The 16620-nt window shown below is 39.3% G+C and overlaps 1 protein-coding gene across 1 annotated transcript in view; it reads right to left on the bottom strand.

The window, feature by feature from the left end:
- LOC138014597 (endothelin-converting enzyme 1-like) overlaps window positions 1-16447 on the bottom strand; it is a 49476-nt gene extending 33029 nt beyond the window's left edge. The window contains exons 1-9 of the mRNA XM_068861723.1: window positions 16058-16447; window positions 10825-10866; window positions 8978-9165; window positions 8159-8410; window positions 7562-7627; window positions 5402-5515; window positions 3322-3447; window positions 2460-2602; window positions 200-428 (exon numbers count right to left, since the gene is read on the bottom strand). Coding sequence (XP_068717824.1) covers window positions 200-428; window positions 2460-2602; window positions 3322-3447; window positions 5402-5515; window positions 7562-7627; window positions 8159-8410; window positions 8978-9165; window positions 10825-10866; window positions 16058-16244 — 1347 coding nt within the window. The 5' untranslated portion in view covers window positions 16245-16447. The remainder of the gene's footprint in view (window positions 1-199; window positions 429-2459; window positions 2603-3321; window positions 3448-5401; window positions 5516-7561; window positions 7628-8158; window positions 8411-8977; window positions 9166-10824; window positions 10867-16057) is intronic.
- Window positions 16448-16620: the final 173 nt, after the last annotated feature.

Below are 16620 nucleotides of genomic sequence, written 5' to 3'. Positions count from 1 at the left end.
GCACGAGATGCACAAGTGATTGGCATGGAAACGCCTTTACGCTATCGTTGATTGGTTATACTTCCACATATGCAATAGCTGTACGCCATTCTGATTCGCTGTATAAGCCTTTTCCACATGTGAAAATTAAGCGTATATATTTGTACAAATAAGCTTTATGGAATAAAATTCTCATGTTATGTGTAATAAAGAAACTTACAGTGTGTTTGGTACTTTCGTCAAAATCCGCATCAACAAACAATCTGCCAAGGCTCATATCCATCGGCTTAAGCATCTCCCCAATACAACCTCTCCATCTTTCAGACTGTCGTGGGCCCAGCACCGCTGTTAAATATGCGCGTTTTGCCTCGACAAATTTATCAGGCATTGCCCCAACGAAGTTGTCAACAACTCGCCACATAATATAATCCTTGACAGTGGCCTCATCCCTTTATAAACATTGGATAAAATGGTCAGTTAACATCAATAGTCTTTGGGACCCAGACGGCAGCCGGAAGTGAGCTATTTTCCTTTTTGATTAGCTCATTCATTGCGCAAAGGCGCAAAGGGTGGGGTACTGAAATAGGACGAAATCTTTTGTCTTGAAATCACCACGTTAAAAATGCTAAGAATTTTTTCACTGATTTCAGTGATTGCTTTAAAAACCTGGGAAAGACTTCTGTCCTGGCATACGAAATGTTCACTTCCGTTTCCGCCCGTGGCTCAAGAAAGTCGTGTGCTTGAGCTCCCTAATAGCTATTAGGTTCCTTTTGGACTTCAAACTGTGAATCATATATATCATCACATCCTCTCCTATATTTTTCTTTACCACTCGGATTTTAGAGTAGCTTGGTGTAGCTAATATCTCCGAGCATTTACCCTCCCAACCATGATATAGCGAAGATATCGTTTTATCACCTATTTATAGGGAGCTTAAGCAGGCGCGCTTTTGAGAAGCGAGCGGCAACCGGAAGAGAATATTTCGCGTGCCAGGGCAGTGGTGTCTCTTAGATTTTTATACTAATCATCTGTAACGGATTAATGATACTTAGAAATGTAAGTGTGGTTGTGTGAAGACAAATTAAAAGGGAAAATAGCGAACTTCCCGTTGCCGTCCGCGTCTCAAAAAACGCGCGTGCTTAAGCTCTTTAATGTGCCAACCAGAGCCACATTAGCTGTGGAAAATAGGGTCTTTTGTTTCTGTTATTGGCTCATTTGAATGACGAAAGCAATGTTTGTAAACAGATATCTTCGCTATAGCAGAGGGGACAAACCACAACACCGGGAACTCCGTGCGTAATCTTTGCGAACAGTGTGTTCCTGGTTTCTTTTACGTCCCACACGGTTATGAACATTGCAGAGACGGGGAGACGCTTTTTCGTACTTATGCGAGAAGACTAGAGAGTCTAATCATTTGCAACGGTCATTACAAAGGCAGCACTTTTCTCCTCAGTTATTTAAAAACCCTTGTATCATTTCAATACATCACAAGAACATTCACACTAGTTTCACTTGTTTTAAGTGCAAGATTAAGTTGCACACCTCTTGACACGGTTTTTAAAATCAACAGCATCATTAATCAATTCCGGGGGAAAAGACCCTGTACCACTATCCAAAAATCTTCAACACAACTGATTCCTTGGCTACAGTAGGTCTTTAGTAGCATCACGATCAGCGTTTTCAACCGCTGTCCGGTTGACTCATCGGATTACTGTGCGGGAGGTCGCGGGATCAAGACTCCAGCCGTGCCAACACACAGGGTCATTGTCTCATTCAACGGAATCTTGCTGAGATAACTCTCACCGGCAAACGAAATCAGAAGTGTATTCGTTCGATCGGATATAATGTGTCAACAAACGAGGATGAGTAATGAGGGGTATATTTGGCAAGGATGCAAGAAGCCTAAATGAAAGTTTGACACTTGGCATACGAATAGAAATCAATCGCCAGAACAGCCTCGTTCCCAGACTGTTTCATCTCCCCACCTTAGACGGAGCGAGGGAAGAAAGACCCTGGTTCAGGCTGGTCACGTGTCTTACAGACAAATTGTCCACCTTGGGAGGGGTCCTGAACCAGGGTCTTTCTTCCCTCGCTCCCTCTGAGGTGGGGAGATGAAAGACCATGGGAACGAGTTTGTTCCCGCAAAAATATCTTTTTTAAAAGAAATCAACGTCATGGAGGAAGCGTGGGCAAGTAGTTAGGTCCGTCGATAGCCTTGAGATCCAGAGATCCCTGGTTCAAGACCCGTTCTGACCGTTCGCTGAATTGTTCCTTCAAGTCCCTAGCTCTACTTCTCGGCTGCACTTGTAAATAGCCAACTGGTTGCCGCCGTCCAATTCGGGATTCCTAAAACGAAACTTGATGTGTCTCATTGGCCCAAAAAGCCGCTATGGGGAGTAGTCAATTTGAAGAAATTATTACTATCAAAGTTGTGTTGTATTACATCAAAGACATATAGGAATGAACGAGAAAATACTTACGCTGCATGATACGCGTTCGCGATCCCCTTGAAGATCGGCGCGTCGCCATCTTTTTCTCGAACGTAAAATACTTTTTCAGATGAATCGAAAGTTAGGCCTTGGTGAGAGAATGCAAATTTCAACCATTGCAAAATGAAGTCTTCCTGTAACCGAGGAAGGAAAAGGCACATTTATTTTCATATCAACTGATTAAACAGACGGACGAGAGGGTGGATAGCCGGACTTTTGCTTTCAAAAGGTTAGAAACCTCTCGTTGAAAAGTGATTCCATAGCTGGCCAATTAATCGAAGTTGCATAGAAATAACGCGTACCAACAGCCATCAGAACGCTGGTGAAATGCTGGCAACTGCACACATAAAATACTGCTGAACATGTCACAACAAAGCTTACGGACGGTGCCTACTAATTCAAAGGTATTTTTGCGCGGTTTACTGAATATGCGGGAAAAGCAGATGTTAACAAGTGTTATTGAAATCCAAAAAGAAAATTGGGGGTAACCACGCATTTCTCGAAGATAATTAATCAACAATATTTGTAAAAAGTTTTAAAATACAAAGCAATGTTTGGCGTTCTATTCCAAATTGAAGCTCAATCATCTTTGAAAAATGCGTTGTTACCCCCAATTTTCTTTTGGATACCAAGATCACTTGCTAAGTTCTGCTTTCTCCGCATAGTTTTGAACCGCGTAAAAATATTCCTGTATCAATAAGCACTAGCAATTGGAAATCCGAGTATCTCGAGATGCGCAGAATGTATGCGCAATAACAATAGTAGGCACCGTCCTTAAGGTGCCTTTAGTATCTCTGCTGAAGCTAGAGATAAAGTGAGAGAATGTTATAGATCTAAGGAATAAAACGCTTACCTGAAAATCAGTTTTAGTACAAAACACTCCTATCGTACTGTCAATAGAGTCCAGAGATCGTCCTGACCGATGATGCTCTTTGACGATTTCTACCAAATCTTCTGAATAAAAATTGCCTGTCTTCGTCTGTAGAAAATAACAGAAGAATTTGTGCACAATCACCCTTACGTACACCACCATGAATACTGAACTATTATAATAAAACACAGCCACGACATTCTGAAAGCACAAAGTAGCAGCGGCTCCTTTCCGTTTACACAAATTTCAGAAAAGGTTCGATAGAAATTAAAAGAAAGTCCCACAGAAGAAGTCATTTCTGCTATATTGAAGGTCTCAAGGCAAGGGGATTGGGGGGAGGGGGGTTCAAGATTTCTAGAAATCAGGGGTAGAAATGCGAGTTATTAGATCAGTGCACACCTTATATGTTTGTTTGTTTGTTATTTATTTGTTTGAGCAGGTTGACGTTTTGGCAGCTATTCAGCTGATGTGGACTTGCTATAACCCACCCACCCATATACTCACAGAGGACAGCCACAACACCTGAAACTTCATCCCCTACTCTTCTCGAATAGCGTGTGGGTTCTTTAACGTCCCACAGGGAACTAATGAACATGGAAGATATTTGGGAGACTGTGTCTACGGTTTATTGTCCTTATCCGAGAAGACCTGACAGCTATTCAGCTGATGTGGATCTGCCATATCCACCCACCCACATACTCAAAGAGGACAGCCACGACACCAGGAACTTCATCCCCTACTCTTCTCGAATAGCGTGTGGGTTCTTTAACGTCCCACAGGGAACTAATGAACATGTGAACATGGAAGATATTTGTGAGACCGGGTCTACGGTTTATAGTATTTCAATAAGCATCTTAAAGTGTCCCCTTATTCTTCTCTGCAATTTTATTATCACCTGTGTCTTGGTGTACGCAACAGAAATCGTATGAACTTGCTCGTGCATTTCGTGATTTATGGGCACGAGATACTTTTTGAAAGTTCTCAAAATTGCACGAGCCGAAGGCGAGTACAATTTGAGAACTTCAAAACATCACGAGTGACCATAAATCATCAAATTCACGAGCACGTTTATACGATTTTATATAAATTATATACTCAACAAAATTACTAAATCGCTTTGTTTCCATAGCAACTTCCGTATTGCACTCTATAACTTATTTATGCATTCGTCAATGACCAATCAAAAACGCGATATTTTGTTGAGTATATAATAAGACAATTAACGTCATAAAGTGTCCCCTAAAGTCTATTCCTGAAGTAAAGGTAAACAGCTAGATTTAACCCAACATAAAAATAACACCAACCCTACCTTATTGTTGAAAATAAGTGGCAAATGCTTAGACTTCCAGGGTCACTTCGAGTTGGATATTAAAATTGGGCCTGCATTTGTGGACATAGAGCGGCTTTCAAATGAGTGTCGTAAGACCAAAACCAAAGTAATTACTTTGGCCAATCAAAAATGGAGGAGACAATCCAGTAAACCAATCAAAATTCGAAGTACAAGTAATTACACGTAGCCAACACAAAGCGCGGGAAAATGTGCACACGCGAGCCACGATTGGTTTCGGCTTCACTTCTGATAGGTTGAAAAAGTGAAAAAGAACTTTGAACCAATCACCGAGTGAAGTAATGCAAAACCAAAGCAATTCGCTACTTACTTTCGACACTCTAGAGCGGTTTTCAATTGAGTGTCGAAAGTAATTAGATAATTACTTTGGTTTATGATTACTTCACTCAGTGATTGGTTCAAAGTTATCGCGCCATTTTTTCAACCAATCAGAAGTGAAACCAAAACCAATCGTGGCTCACGCGTGCACATTTTCCCGCGCTTGTGTCGGCTACGTGTAATTACTTCGAGTTTTGATTGGTTTGCCGGATTTTCTCAGTCCTTTTGGATTGGCCAAAGTAATTACTTTGGTTTTGGTTTTACGACACTCAATTGAAACTCGCTCTATTGAAAACCGCTCTAGGTGGTGGGTGGTACTTTCCAGAAGAATCGTGAGAATTTTTCTTTTCTCGCCGTGGGAAAGGCAGGGGTTTCCTTTTTGTACCGTCAACCTACATTAGCAAGAGTCTCTTCGAAGTCATAAATCTTCGTCATTTTCGTATGGGACTCGGTTCCTCCTCCAAGTAAATCAGCAATGGTCTTCATGTACGTTTTGTAAGCATTTTGAATCTATGAATAAACAAAGAAATATAAATAGATATATATAGATATTAAGAGGGTTTTTGCCCAGTTCACACACATTACGCATCCATTTATGCAAACACGGGGTTTTGAACCTGTTACAGTTCTAGCGTCCAATGGACAGCTAATATACCGTGTTACAAAATTAACTAAAAAAAAACAAATTACAGAACTGCACAATAACACAACAACAAAAGTAAGGTGAAAAATAAATAATTCCCTTTAAAATCTCTTTCCTAATTTGTTGAATAAAAGCATTAATAGTGGGGGAAAGCGTGTATTTTTTACATCAGTCAGACTGTTCCAAAGCATGGGTACCTGGAATCTGAAGGAGTTCAGCCCGTAGTTTGTAGTGTAAACTCTCAGTACGTTTAATTTTCTGGTTCCTTGATCTAAAATTCTTTGTGTTGATTCGTTCGTTCAGTAATCCACTGAGATACAATACAATACAATACAATACAATACAATACAATACAATACAATACATAGGGGCTTTTCAGGGCCAATGAAACAATCAACGAAACAACAGAACACAACAACAACAACTGTTAAGAATCCCAACTGGCCGGAGGCAAACCAGTTGGCTATTTACAAGTGCAGCTATGAAGTTGAACCAGAGACTACCAGGAACAAATTCAGCGAGTGGTCAGAGCGGGTCTTGAACCCGGGATCTCCGGATCTCAAGGCAAGCGCCCTAACCACTGGGCCACAATGCCTCCTGATGTATTTAGTTGCTAAGTTGTTTTATGCTTTATAAGCAGAGATGCAGACATGTTGTTTTTTTCAGTTTCCCAAGCTTGGTCTACGAATCTTCTTCAGTTAAAAAAGAAAACTGCATAATCTTTGGACAACCACTGTCCTACAATGGACAAGAAAGACTGATCATTAAACGACTTTTTTTAAAGACGACTGGATTTCTAAATCCCGGTTGTCAGCTAAATGTATCGCATTCTGGCGCCAAGTGTTATCAACCTCAAAGTCTAAACGTTCAGAATTTACTAACATCTAAGAAATAAATAATCCAAGGCTGCTGCCTAAGAAAAATTTTCCGGAACCCTTCGGGCTTCCACCATTAAAAGTTAGTACCCCGAGTCATTTTTTCAAGAGGCCTCAATTAATTAATTAATTAATTAATTAATTAATTAATTGAAAGTGAGAATGAGTCACCTTGTGATAACTTAGGCGTCCGTTCGGGGCACTCGTTCAGAAATTTGGCCGCCCGCGCTCGCAAATAAGGCGCCCCAGGCGACGTTAGGCACCAGCCTTGTATTCTCTTAGCCATCGTTGGATATGAAATTAAGGACTTTACGATCTGTGACCGCAAAATATTACTTTGCACTATCGTACGTTTTTCGCGATTACTGCATCTCTTTCGCGTCGTACAATATGGGTGAAGTGTTCTAAAAAATTAATTGATACGAACGGTTTCAGTGTAATAAAAGGGAATGAAAGGTTGACATTTGTATCCTCACGTTGTCGTCAAAACCTCAAAATTGGTGGTATCATGTCATTGTGATGAAGAGTACCGCAAATATGAGTGCTAAAATGCGTGCAGCACGTGCAGTACGATTATTTTTCCACTTTTAACCAATGATGTTATTGTTTTGTGGCGTTGTGGTTGCAGTTGCCGTCGTTGTTTCGTAAACTCCCTATTGGCTATAGCCAACGCGGCTCTACTCGCCTAGCATTTGCCTAGGCTATTTTCCACATCTCATATCAAACGCTGGTTAAATATACAGGATGGGTTAGGAGAATTTGACCAATGCTTCTTTTGAACTCCTAAGTTGGATTTGTTCGAGACCAATAATCAACATTCGTAGGGTTAACTTAAGGGAGGCTATAAACATTTGAATTACCATGGAAATTAAACCGTTCGACAATTGCTAATGGAAAATAGATTGTGGAATGGTCAAGTAAGTATGTATATATGTATATATACTCTGGATATTAACCTCGAGACGCGTGAACAGAGATTCAAACGACTCGACCCGATCAGAAACACAGAATATCGAGCTGTTAATTATTCGACCGTACCTTTTTTGAGTCTTTGTCGTCCGAAGTGAAGAAGGTAGCGCTCATTCCTAACGACGAGGGGCTGATCTAGGAATCAAAAGTTAGCTAACTTTGTCAATAAGGAAAGATTTCTGCCTGCGGGAAGGCACTCAATGCGGCACCCGAAGTACCGCGGTTTGTACGTTAAGCCTACAACGCATTCATGTTGGGTCGCCCAAACAATAGATCTCTCATTAGCTTCTTTGGTTTGCCATCCAGCATTTGAACATGTTCGATTATTTCTCGTGTCTATGGAGGTTGGATGAAGTCCATCTGCAGTGGTAATTCCTACGCAGGAGTTATTTCTCTGCTATAGTTAAGTGACGAAGTGAGTTGAAATTAACTGAGTTTGCCCTTCAGTTTTATTACTTTGGCTTCATTAAGTGTAGAGGACAATCCGAGGTTACGGTAAAAACTCATTCACGGTTTTACTCTTCAATAAATTCTCAAATTTTAATTTAATCCCTTAATTTAAAAAGACAAAGACATCTAAACTTTTAAACATGTGTTATGATTCTATATTCATTGCTCCATTACACAAGGCAGACCACCGTTCATTGAATAATTCTTCCTGCTTACCGATAGTATGTGACTTTTTGAATCCATAAGATCTGTCCCTACACTTAACGACAGCAAGGTCTGCACATTGAGATCCCGCAATACTCGTCCCATTTTTTCAGCTACACTCCATGAATTCGTTCCATTCCCCGTCACTGACCAGCCGCCATATTTCTCAATCAAATCTGCCAAAGGACGAGCTCCTCTTTCATTAATAGAAGAGATATTCATGCATGAATTGTAGATCTTAGCGGTCTTCGAGATCGAGGAGTCCTGAAAGAATTTGGAAAATGAAGAACATTAATTTTAAAAAGCTACCATTTTGGAATGAAGAGTATAATTTACGCAAACTTCGAAAATCAATTACACACAGGGAATTGTAACAAAAAAAAACACGCGTTCTTACTCTAAGCACAGACTTTCTAAACTTGCAGCTTTATCCGAACAATAGCCTGCAGTGCAGGCGTTTATTAGTAGGCACGAATCGCTCTTTTTAAGGATGATCTCTTTAAGCAGCCGCCATATTGGATTTAACATGGGCGGGGCTTGACGCGAAGGGCAACTCTCCGTTTATTTCCCACCCCTTCGGTTGCATTTTTTCTCTCTCCCGGTAACCATCCATTGCTTCAACAATTCAAGATTGCAGACAAACACTTCGCTAAGACGTATACTGAGCGCTCGTACGCTAAAACACGCCTCTTTGCAGGATATACGAACAATTTAATTGATGTCGCCATCGCAATCGTTCCCACTTACGAACAGACGATAAGCTTGTGCTGCGTCTGCTTCCCTGTTACAAGATACGTAAAAAAAGACTATAATACTCAAATGCAAATGCACCTTAGAATAGACGGAGATGTTCTGCAGCGCATGTCGAAGAACCTCTAAATTCTTCTCGTTGAGGATCGTAAAAGCATTTATCTGACTCTCATTGGGAAAGAGTTTGTGTTCCTTAAAGAAGCCTCCACATGCGTATGAATAAAAGTCATTACATGGATCCACGCTTTTATCCAGCTGGTTTGAGATTACTGCAAATTTATAATAAAATTAATATTGGTTAAAAATTAATAAAACGCCATATCCTTTTGGGTGTGATGTAGCAGGTAGGTAGGTAGGTAGGTATGTAACGTATGTAAATTGGCTCGCTACCCTAGCCAAAAACAAAAGACTAACCTATTGAATCAATGGCTTAAACTAAAAAACAACAGAAGCTGCTTACAATACGGGTTATGGCAATACTCTGTTTTAGTTAGGAGAGCTTATCTCGTCCGACGTTTATCAATTCTACGGCGCGCAAACAACGATATTTAAAGGTTAGAAAAACATCAACTAAACTTCTCTGCACGCTCTGCGTGCCCTGCACTTGCGTTTTCGATTTTCATTCTCTTCACTGCCGTCTTTCGCTAAACAAGTTTGAGGAACTTCAGTAAGTGGGGATGAAGATTTCATTCCCTCTTCTAACACGTCGTTACTTTCATTCATAAGTAGTTGTCATATTCATGTCTTTCCTGAAACGCTAGAATTGTCGGGTAGTGCGGATTACCACAACGGGTTGAACATAACGCCATTGGCCATACAGGCTCGATTTCCACCACTATCTCAATTCCGCAGCGCGGGCTCCTTTTCCGAAACAACAGCTGGTAATCGAGCCCTACGCCCCTTGTATGGCTTTCCCATACGAGAACGTTTAGCAGACAAGCATTGAAAGATATGGATATTGCCTTAAGCAGCAAAAGCCTTCTTCAAGGACCACCTTCAACCGACAGGCTTTTCCACCGTTTGTTTTTGTTATGGAAATTCGCATTGCTTATCGTACCGTACGTGATCAATATAAATGGGATTCCGCTGACCATTTTTCACGGTCCTGTGATCCATGACTATTTCCCCGTGGTTATTTTATCTTTATTCATTGTGAAGTTTATCTTTTTTTGTTCCCTTTGGAAACATGCGCGGTCCTAGTGAGGGTTTATATTGGCAACCTTCGGCAACCAAATGCAGTGTAAAAGTTTAAACGTGACCATTTTTGCCGCTGTAATCCGAATTTTCAAGCACGAGTCTCTAGTGGCAGAAAATCGTAATGATAGTTATCACGTGAATTAAGATTGGCTTGACTTCGTGGAAACGTGCAAACCGCATCGTTTTCGATGGGGGTTCGAGGTCGTGAAACGGTTTAGATTGTTAGACGCTGCCTAAATGTTTGCAAGCCTTTACCAATGTGGCATTTTCAAAAGATAACGGGACTCGTCCTCCTTTGACCATAAAATTTGATCCACGTTGCAATCGGGCCACAGACTGCCGGTGGGTGATAATCCGGGGCGAATACTCCCACCCCTCTCCCTTTTTTACTCCTCACTCGGGGTGCAGGGATGGCGCAATGGTGAGAGCACTTGCCTCCCACCAATGTGCCCTGAATTCGATTCCCAGACTCGGTGCCATATTTGGGTTTAGTTGGATGGTTCTCTTCTCAGTACCGAGTGGTTTTTCCGGGTACTCTGGTTTTCCGCTCTCCTCAAAAACCAACATTTGATTTTAGTTGAGTTAATTTGTTGATTTTAGTTTACTGTGTCCCCAATTAGTGCTCCAAGGCTAGAACGACTAGATGCTCAAATAAAGTTCCTTTCCTTTCCTTTCCTTTTCGCTTGGAACAGAAAGCCCACTTACACTGTAAAATTCATGGAATAACGTACCTCGAGAGATGTTGTAGCATAATGCAGTCTCACAAATCTTTGCTATTAATAGAAAAGATAAAAGAGAACAAAAGTACTTCAATTAACTTCAAAACACAATGACTACCTTAATAGGCTCTTCTAGACATGGTTGACTACGCAAAAGAGAAAAAAGGCACGCATGCGCACATCAGGCATACGAATAGTAAGATTTCGTTACTGTTCAAATGAAATATAGCTGGCAGCTAAGGTCTCGAATCTGTATGTTCGCTACAGGTACATTTTTCACGTTCGCAAGGGGCTTACATTTAGTATGTCATCAAAAGACAAAATTCTTCCGCCGATTTACCGGATGAAGATGGTTTCAAGAGAAAAATGTTTCTTTCAGGTTGGAAGGACAGGGTGTGTGATGGAGAAGACTGAGTTATTGTAATAAGAGCGGATTATAAAAGACCTACATATTTTTATTCCACGATAATAAAAAAGGAGTCCACTGAACTTAGGTGCACTACCGTTATCTTCACTTACAAGTACAAAAGTGCGACGTTTCGCTGTTGCTTGATGGAACTTTTTTTTTTATTTGTTCCTCCAATCCCTATTTATAATACATAATTAAGTGGATATAGGTTTAAAAAAAAGAATAAATAAACAAATAAATAAACAAACAAACAATACAAATAACAACAACTTAAATTATTTGACATGAAAAATTGGAAGGAGAGGAGAGGGGCACATCTAGATAAACTAATGTTGTGCCCCTTTAAGTTACAAAAGGACTTGAGATTTTTATTAAAACAAAAAAGTTAAAGAAGTAAAGTTTCATTAGTATTGAGCAAGGTACCAGCGCAAAAGTGCTTTTCTAAATAATTTTTTAGATGGTTTGTCCCTAATGAAATCAGGGATATTATTCCAAAAGAAACATCCGATAATGCTGGGGCAAAATCTCTTAAGATTAGTTCGAAATGAAGGTATGAAGATTTGATTGGATGATGCACTGCGGGTATTGTAATTATGTAGCTCAGATACCAATGAAACAGGTATATTAGGAAACTTTTCATGGTGAAAATAATCATTAAAGAGCATAAATGTATTCAGTTTAACAATATCAGGAAATTTCAAAAGTTGCAAGGATAAGTAATGTGGAGTTATTGGTTCCATTAAAGGGACATCATTTATAACACAAACAGCTTTCTTTTGTAATTTTACAATTTGAGACACTGGAGCATTATAATTATTACCCCATGGTGTACAAGCATAGGTAAGGTAAGGGTATATAAGGGAGTAATACAGACTAACAAGAGTTGCATTTGATACATGACGCTTCAACTTAACGATTATATTAACATTTTTGCTGATTTTGTTACATTATGTAATCAATGTGGTCATACCAAGTAAGATGACAATCAATATACACAACAAGATATTTTACACGAGAGGACTTCTCTAAATAAACGTTTGCTACAGTTAACGGTGGATAGAGATTGTAACTTTCCTTTTGATGAGGCATAAAAATAATATACTTTGTTTTTGTCAAATTTAAGGTCAACTTATCACTACATAACCATTCATAAATAGCTGGCAAGTGATTGTTAATTTCACACAATAAACTGTCAAGATCACTTCCAGAAGCAGTTAAAGATGTATCATCTGTATATAATCTAGTACAAAAAAATGTTGAGGTCTTTGGAAGGTCGTTAATAAAAATAATAAACAGGAGAGGTCCTAGAATCGATCCTTGAGGTACACCAGTAGAAATAAGACATGAATCAGAAGCAACGCCATTTACATACACCTGTTGTTTTCTGTTTCTTAAGTAAGATTGAATCCAATTATATTCACTTTGTTGTAGGCCAAAAAACTTAAGTTTATTTAATAAAATTTGATGGTTCACTGTATCAAAAGCTTTACTTAAGTCCAGGAATAAAGAAACCACATAATGGCCTTGATCAAGAGAGGAGGTTATTTCTTCAATAAGATCAATTAGACAGTCAGAAGTTGTGAAGCCTGGTCTGAATCCATATTGCTTTGGGGAAATCATTTTGTTATTCGTAAAGTAGAACATTAGCTGATTAAAAATACATTTCTCAAATATTTTACTTATGGAAGATAGAACTGAGATAGGTCGATAATTATTACACACGAAACGAGAGCCTTGTTTAAAAATTGGAACAACTTTTGCAAGTTTCATACTATCAGGAAAGATGCCTTGATTGATAGAAAGATTAAGAATAAATGTTAAAGGACGGTATATTTGAAATTCTGCGGTTTGTAATAAAAATGGATGAATCTTGCCACACCCGAATGACTTGTTTCTATCCAGATTTTCTAGTAATAAAAATATCTCTATTTCAGAGACATGTGAAAATCGAACTTGTTTTTGTTTCTGAGAAAGATAAGAGGTAGGGCTTTTATTAGATTTAGGCAGTTGTGATGCTAATATATAAGGAACATTAGAGAAAAAATTGTTAAGGCAATTGGAGGTAGATAAAGGTTGCTCATATTGTTTATTATCAGAAACCCATAAGGGTTGAAACGTGTAACGCGCGTTCACAGCTTCCGAATATTCAGTGCGAGCTGATTGGTTGATTGTTTCAGTGCTAAGTACCATATTTGGAGATCCCTCGCTCTTGTTGTTCCAAATATGGTACTTAGCAAATTGAATATTCAGAAGCTTGTTTCCCAGCGCACAAGGGGCCGTTACAAGTTTCAACCCTTATGGGTTTCTGTTATTATCCATTAGTAGTTTTTCTATGTGAGAACTTATTCTTGCATAATAATTGAGTACACGGCCACGGATGGCACTTTCATCTAGAGTCGCGGTTCTAAATTGTCCGTGAGTGCAAAACATACCCAAAAAGTTTCCTTTGTAAAAGAAGCAAAATGTTTTTAACTCACTGAGAAGCTTACATTATGTTTCACTGCAACATACAACCAGGTCTAATTTAGCACCCCAGAAAAACGCACCAAAAAGAGCACTGCACACTGTGTCATTTTAAATTCCTTCGGCAGTGCAAACAGTTCGGCTTCAATGAACTTGAAGTGCAGTTAAGCTTTAATCAACCAGTTGGGTCTGTTAGTAAAAGATGTTTGAAGTATTAATTTATGATAATGTATGCTGCCCAGCTGATCGTTTCTACTGGATAAATAGTTTTTCACTTGACATAATTCTGTTGTTTGCATTGCATCGCCATCTTTGGTTGTACATTTTAACATCAATGTCTGGCTAAAAAAAATAATGTTACTCAAATATGCCCCAGAATGCTGGAATGTTGCTTCGCAACACGCCGTGCTTGGTAAGCAAGCATAAATCACTTCAGCCGCCTAATCAGTTCAGATCATACACACCTTTTAGATTTCTAATGACAACCCTGCACTACCTGCTTCGTATGTCAATCAAGCAAGACAGAGAGAACAGAACATTGACCATAACTCAGCCTAACTACGTAGAGAAAGTCCTCACAAAATTTGGAATGGAAAACTGTAGACCCATCTCTACCCTACTTGAGCCCACAAGGAAGTTTCAACAGTTATCACCAGATGAAGAGCCTTTCAATGTTCAGACTTAAGTTACCAACATGTGATTGGATGTCTAACCAATATGTCGACAGCAGCAAGACCAGATATTGCTGCTGCAGTTGGAGTTCTCTCTCAATATACCGATGCCCCAACCACCATCTATGAAGACAACCAAGGTGCCATTGAATTGGCAAAGGTACCACAGCAGAACCAAATAAATTGACATTAGTCATCATTTGTCTGCGAAAGAGTTCTATCAAATGAAATCAGAGTGATTTACTGTCCTACTGGGGACATGCTTGCAGACATAATGACCAAAGGAGTTGGAAAACTGTCTTTTGAGAAACTGAGAGATTTATTAGGTGTTATTGACATTGCCTGAACTTCAGATAAGTTCTTTTGTTTTTTTCCATAGTGTTCATTTAGTTCTTATTAGCCATGCATCATGTTTATCAAGTGGGAGTGTTTGAGGTATAAAATTATTTATGATAATGCATGCAGCCCTGTTGATCATTTCTATTGAATAAATATTTTTCCATGTGACGTAATTCTGTTGTTCGCATTGCGTCAACATCTTTGGTTGTACATGTATGTCCTGGCCGCTTCGCGGTGTTGTTGTTTTTCATCAAAAGGTCCTGTTTGGCAGTATGAATTGCTCTCTTTCTTAAAAAAAGAGAAGTGTGTTTTAGCACTGACTTCAAAAATCTTTAGTTTATGTTTCACTTTGTAAATCGCTGGTCTTTCATCTTTTTAATCTAAATACTGGCCATTTGCATTCAAAACAGCCTTTGCTCGTTTGCAATATGTGGGGGTAAATAGGCACGAATACAAATATCCTGAAAAATGGCCTAAAAATTTATCCAGAAATTCTCCAAAAAATTTCTATAAATCCCAAATTTATCTCTAATAATCTCAGAATTTGTTCTAAAAATCTCGATTCTGGGATATTGGAAACTGGAACGAGAAGCCATTAATGCGGGTTCAACTCTTTCCCTCGCCTATTCTGGATCTTCGCTGCTGCTGCATGTTTAAAATGTTTGTTTCTTTGTTCAGTTGTTTTGAAGTTTGTAGTAGATTGTACGTCGTGTAGTTGAATAAAAGGGAAAATGGCCATGATTGTTGACCAAGTTACTTACATACTTGCTTACAATGAGAAGCTCAAATAAAAGCAATATCTGAGCTTTTTGGCCTTTCAGAAAATAAGCTCTATACCCACCGGGAAATCAAAATTATTGCGTGTCTTTGTTATCCCACTCTAAGTTTAATTGAACAGAAAACGCTCGAAATGAATATACAAACACACTGTACACCTACTCAGTCATTTTTTCACCGCGCGCGTCACGCAAAGATTGTCACGCTTCATAAAATGCTGATAAGATGTTACAGCGTCCAACATCGCGAGGCCAGTTTTAAGCATTCTTTGGAGTTTTGTCTTGCTCGTCAAAATACATGAAAACTAGTGAAAAAACTCCGCGATACAAGACGCTAAAACACCGAATATGATATATTTATTCAAGACATGACTCTGTAAGGCAGCTGAGGACTCATGATCATAATCATGCATATACTCATGCCTCATACAAGTCACCAACAATCAATCTATTGCATGCTTTTCCCGATATCATTGTTGATTGGTATATTCGATCAAAGTGGCCTGCTCTTAGGCGTGCAAGACCTTCGAATTCTAAAGGCTTCAGCGTGAGTAAATCGACGGTTTTAAACTACGAGAGACACTTACGCCTGGTTAAGACGAACGCAACAGCGAAGATTATTCCACCCACAACCAATAAAACAGCAACTGCAATCATGATTCTTTTTGGGCTCCCACAACAGCAACGACGAAGCCGGTACGTCACACTTAAGTCTTCGTCCTGAACCAGGAGGTCTTTATCGTCTACCTTTGGATCAGCCATGTTGTTCATCATTTTCGCAGATCGCAGTCGTTTCGAGTACGCTTAATTCGAAGTTAACTTCCCAGCTATTAAACTCTTCTTCGAGCTTTCTCAATGGGAAGTTCGTTCCACGTTAAGGAGAGTAAAAATGACCTATAACGATTTTTAACTAACGAGTTAGAAATGGGAACGCTAGGAAATGAGTACTTTACCCAACGCAAGTCAACACGTGACACAAAATGCTTTCCATAATTCTGGTTTGCGGTTAAAACTAAGACCCGGGGGTCTCAGCTTTTGAGACTTACGGTACCTCATCAATACGGTGGCTCATTAAGGACACACCTTTCACCATTAATTCAGCCACATATTACTCATCTTGCAAAATAAAATGCACTGCAAACAAAAAATA

Source organism: Montipora capricornis, chromosome 8, assembly GCF_036669925.1.
Source record: "Montipora capricornis isolate CH-2021 chromosome 8, ASM3666992v2, whole genome shotgun sequence".
NCBI classification, from domain to species: domain Eukaryota; kingdom Metazoa; phylum Cnidaria; class Anthozoa; order Scleractinia; family Acroporidae; genus Montipora; species Montipora capricornis.
The sequence above is the reverse complement of the archived record's forward strand: the minus strand, read 5'-3'. Positions and strand labels throughout refer to the sequence as shown.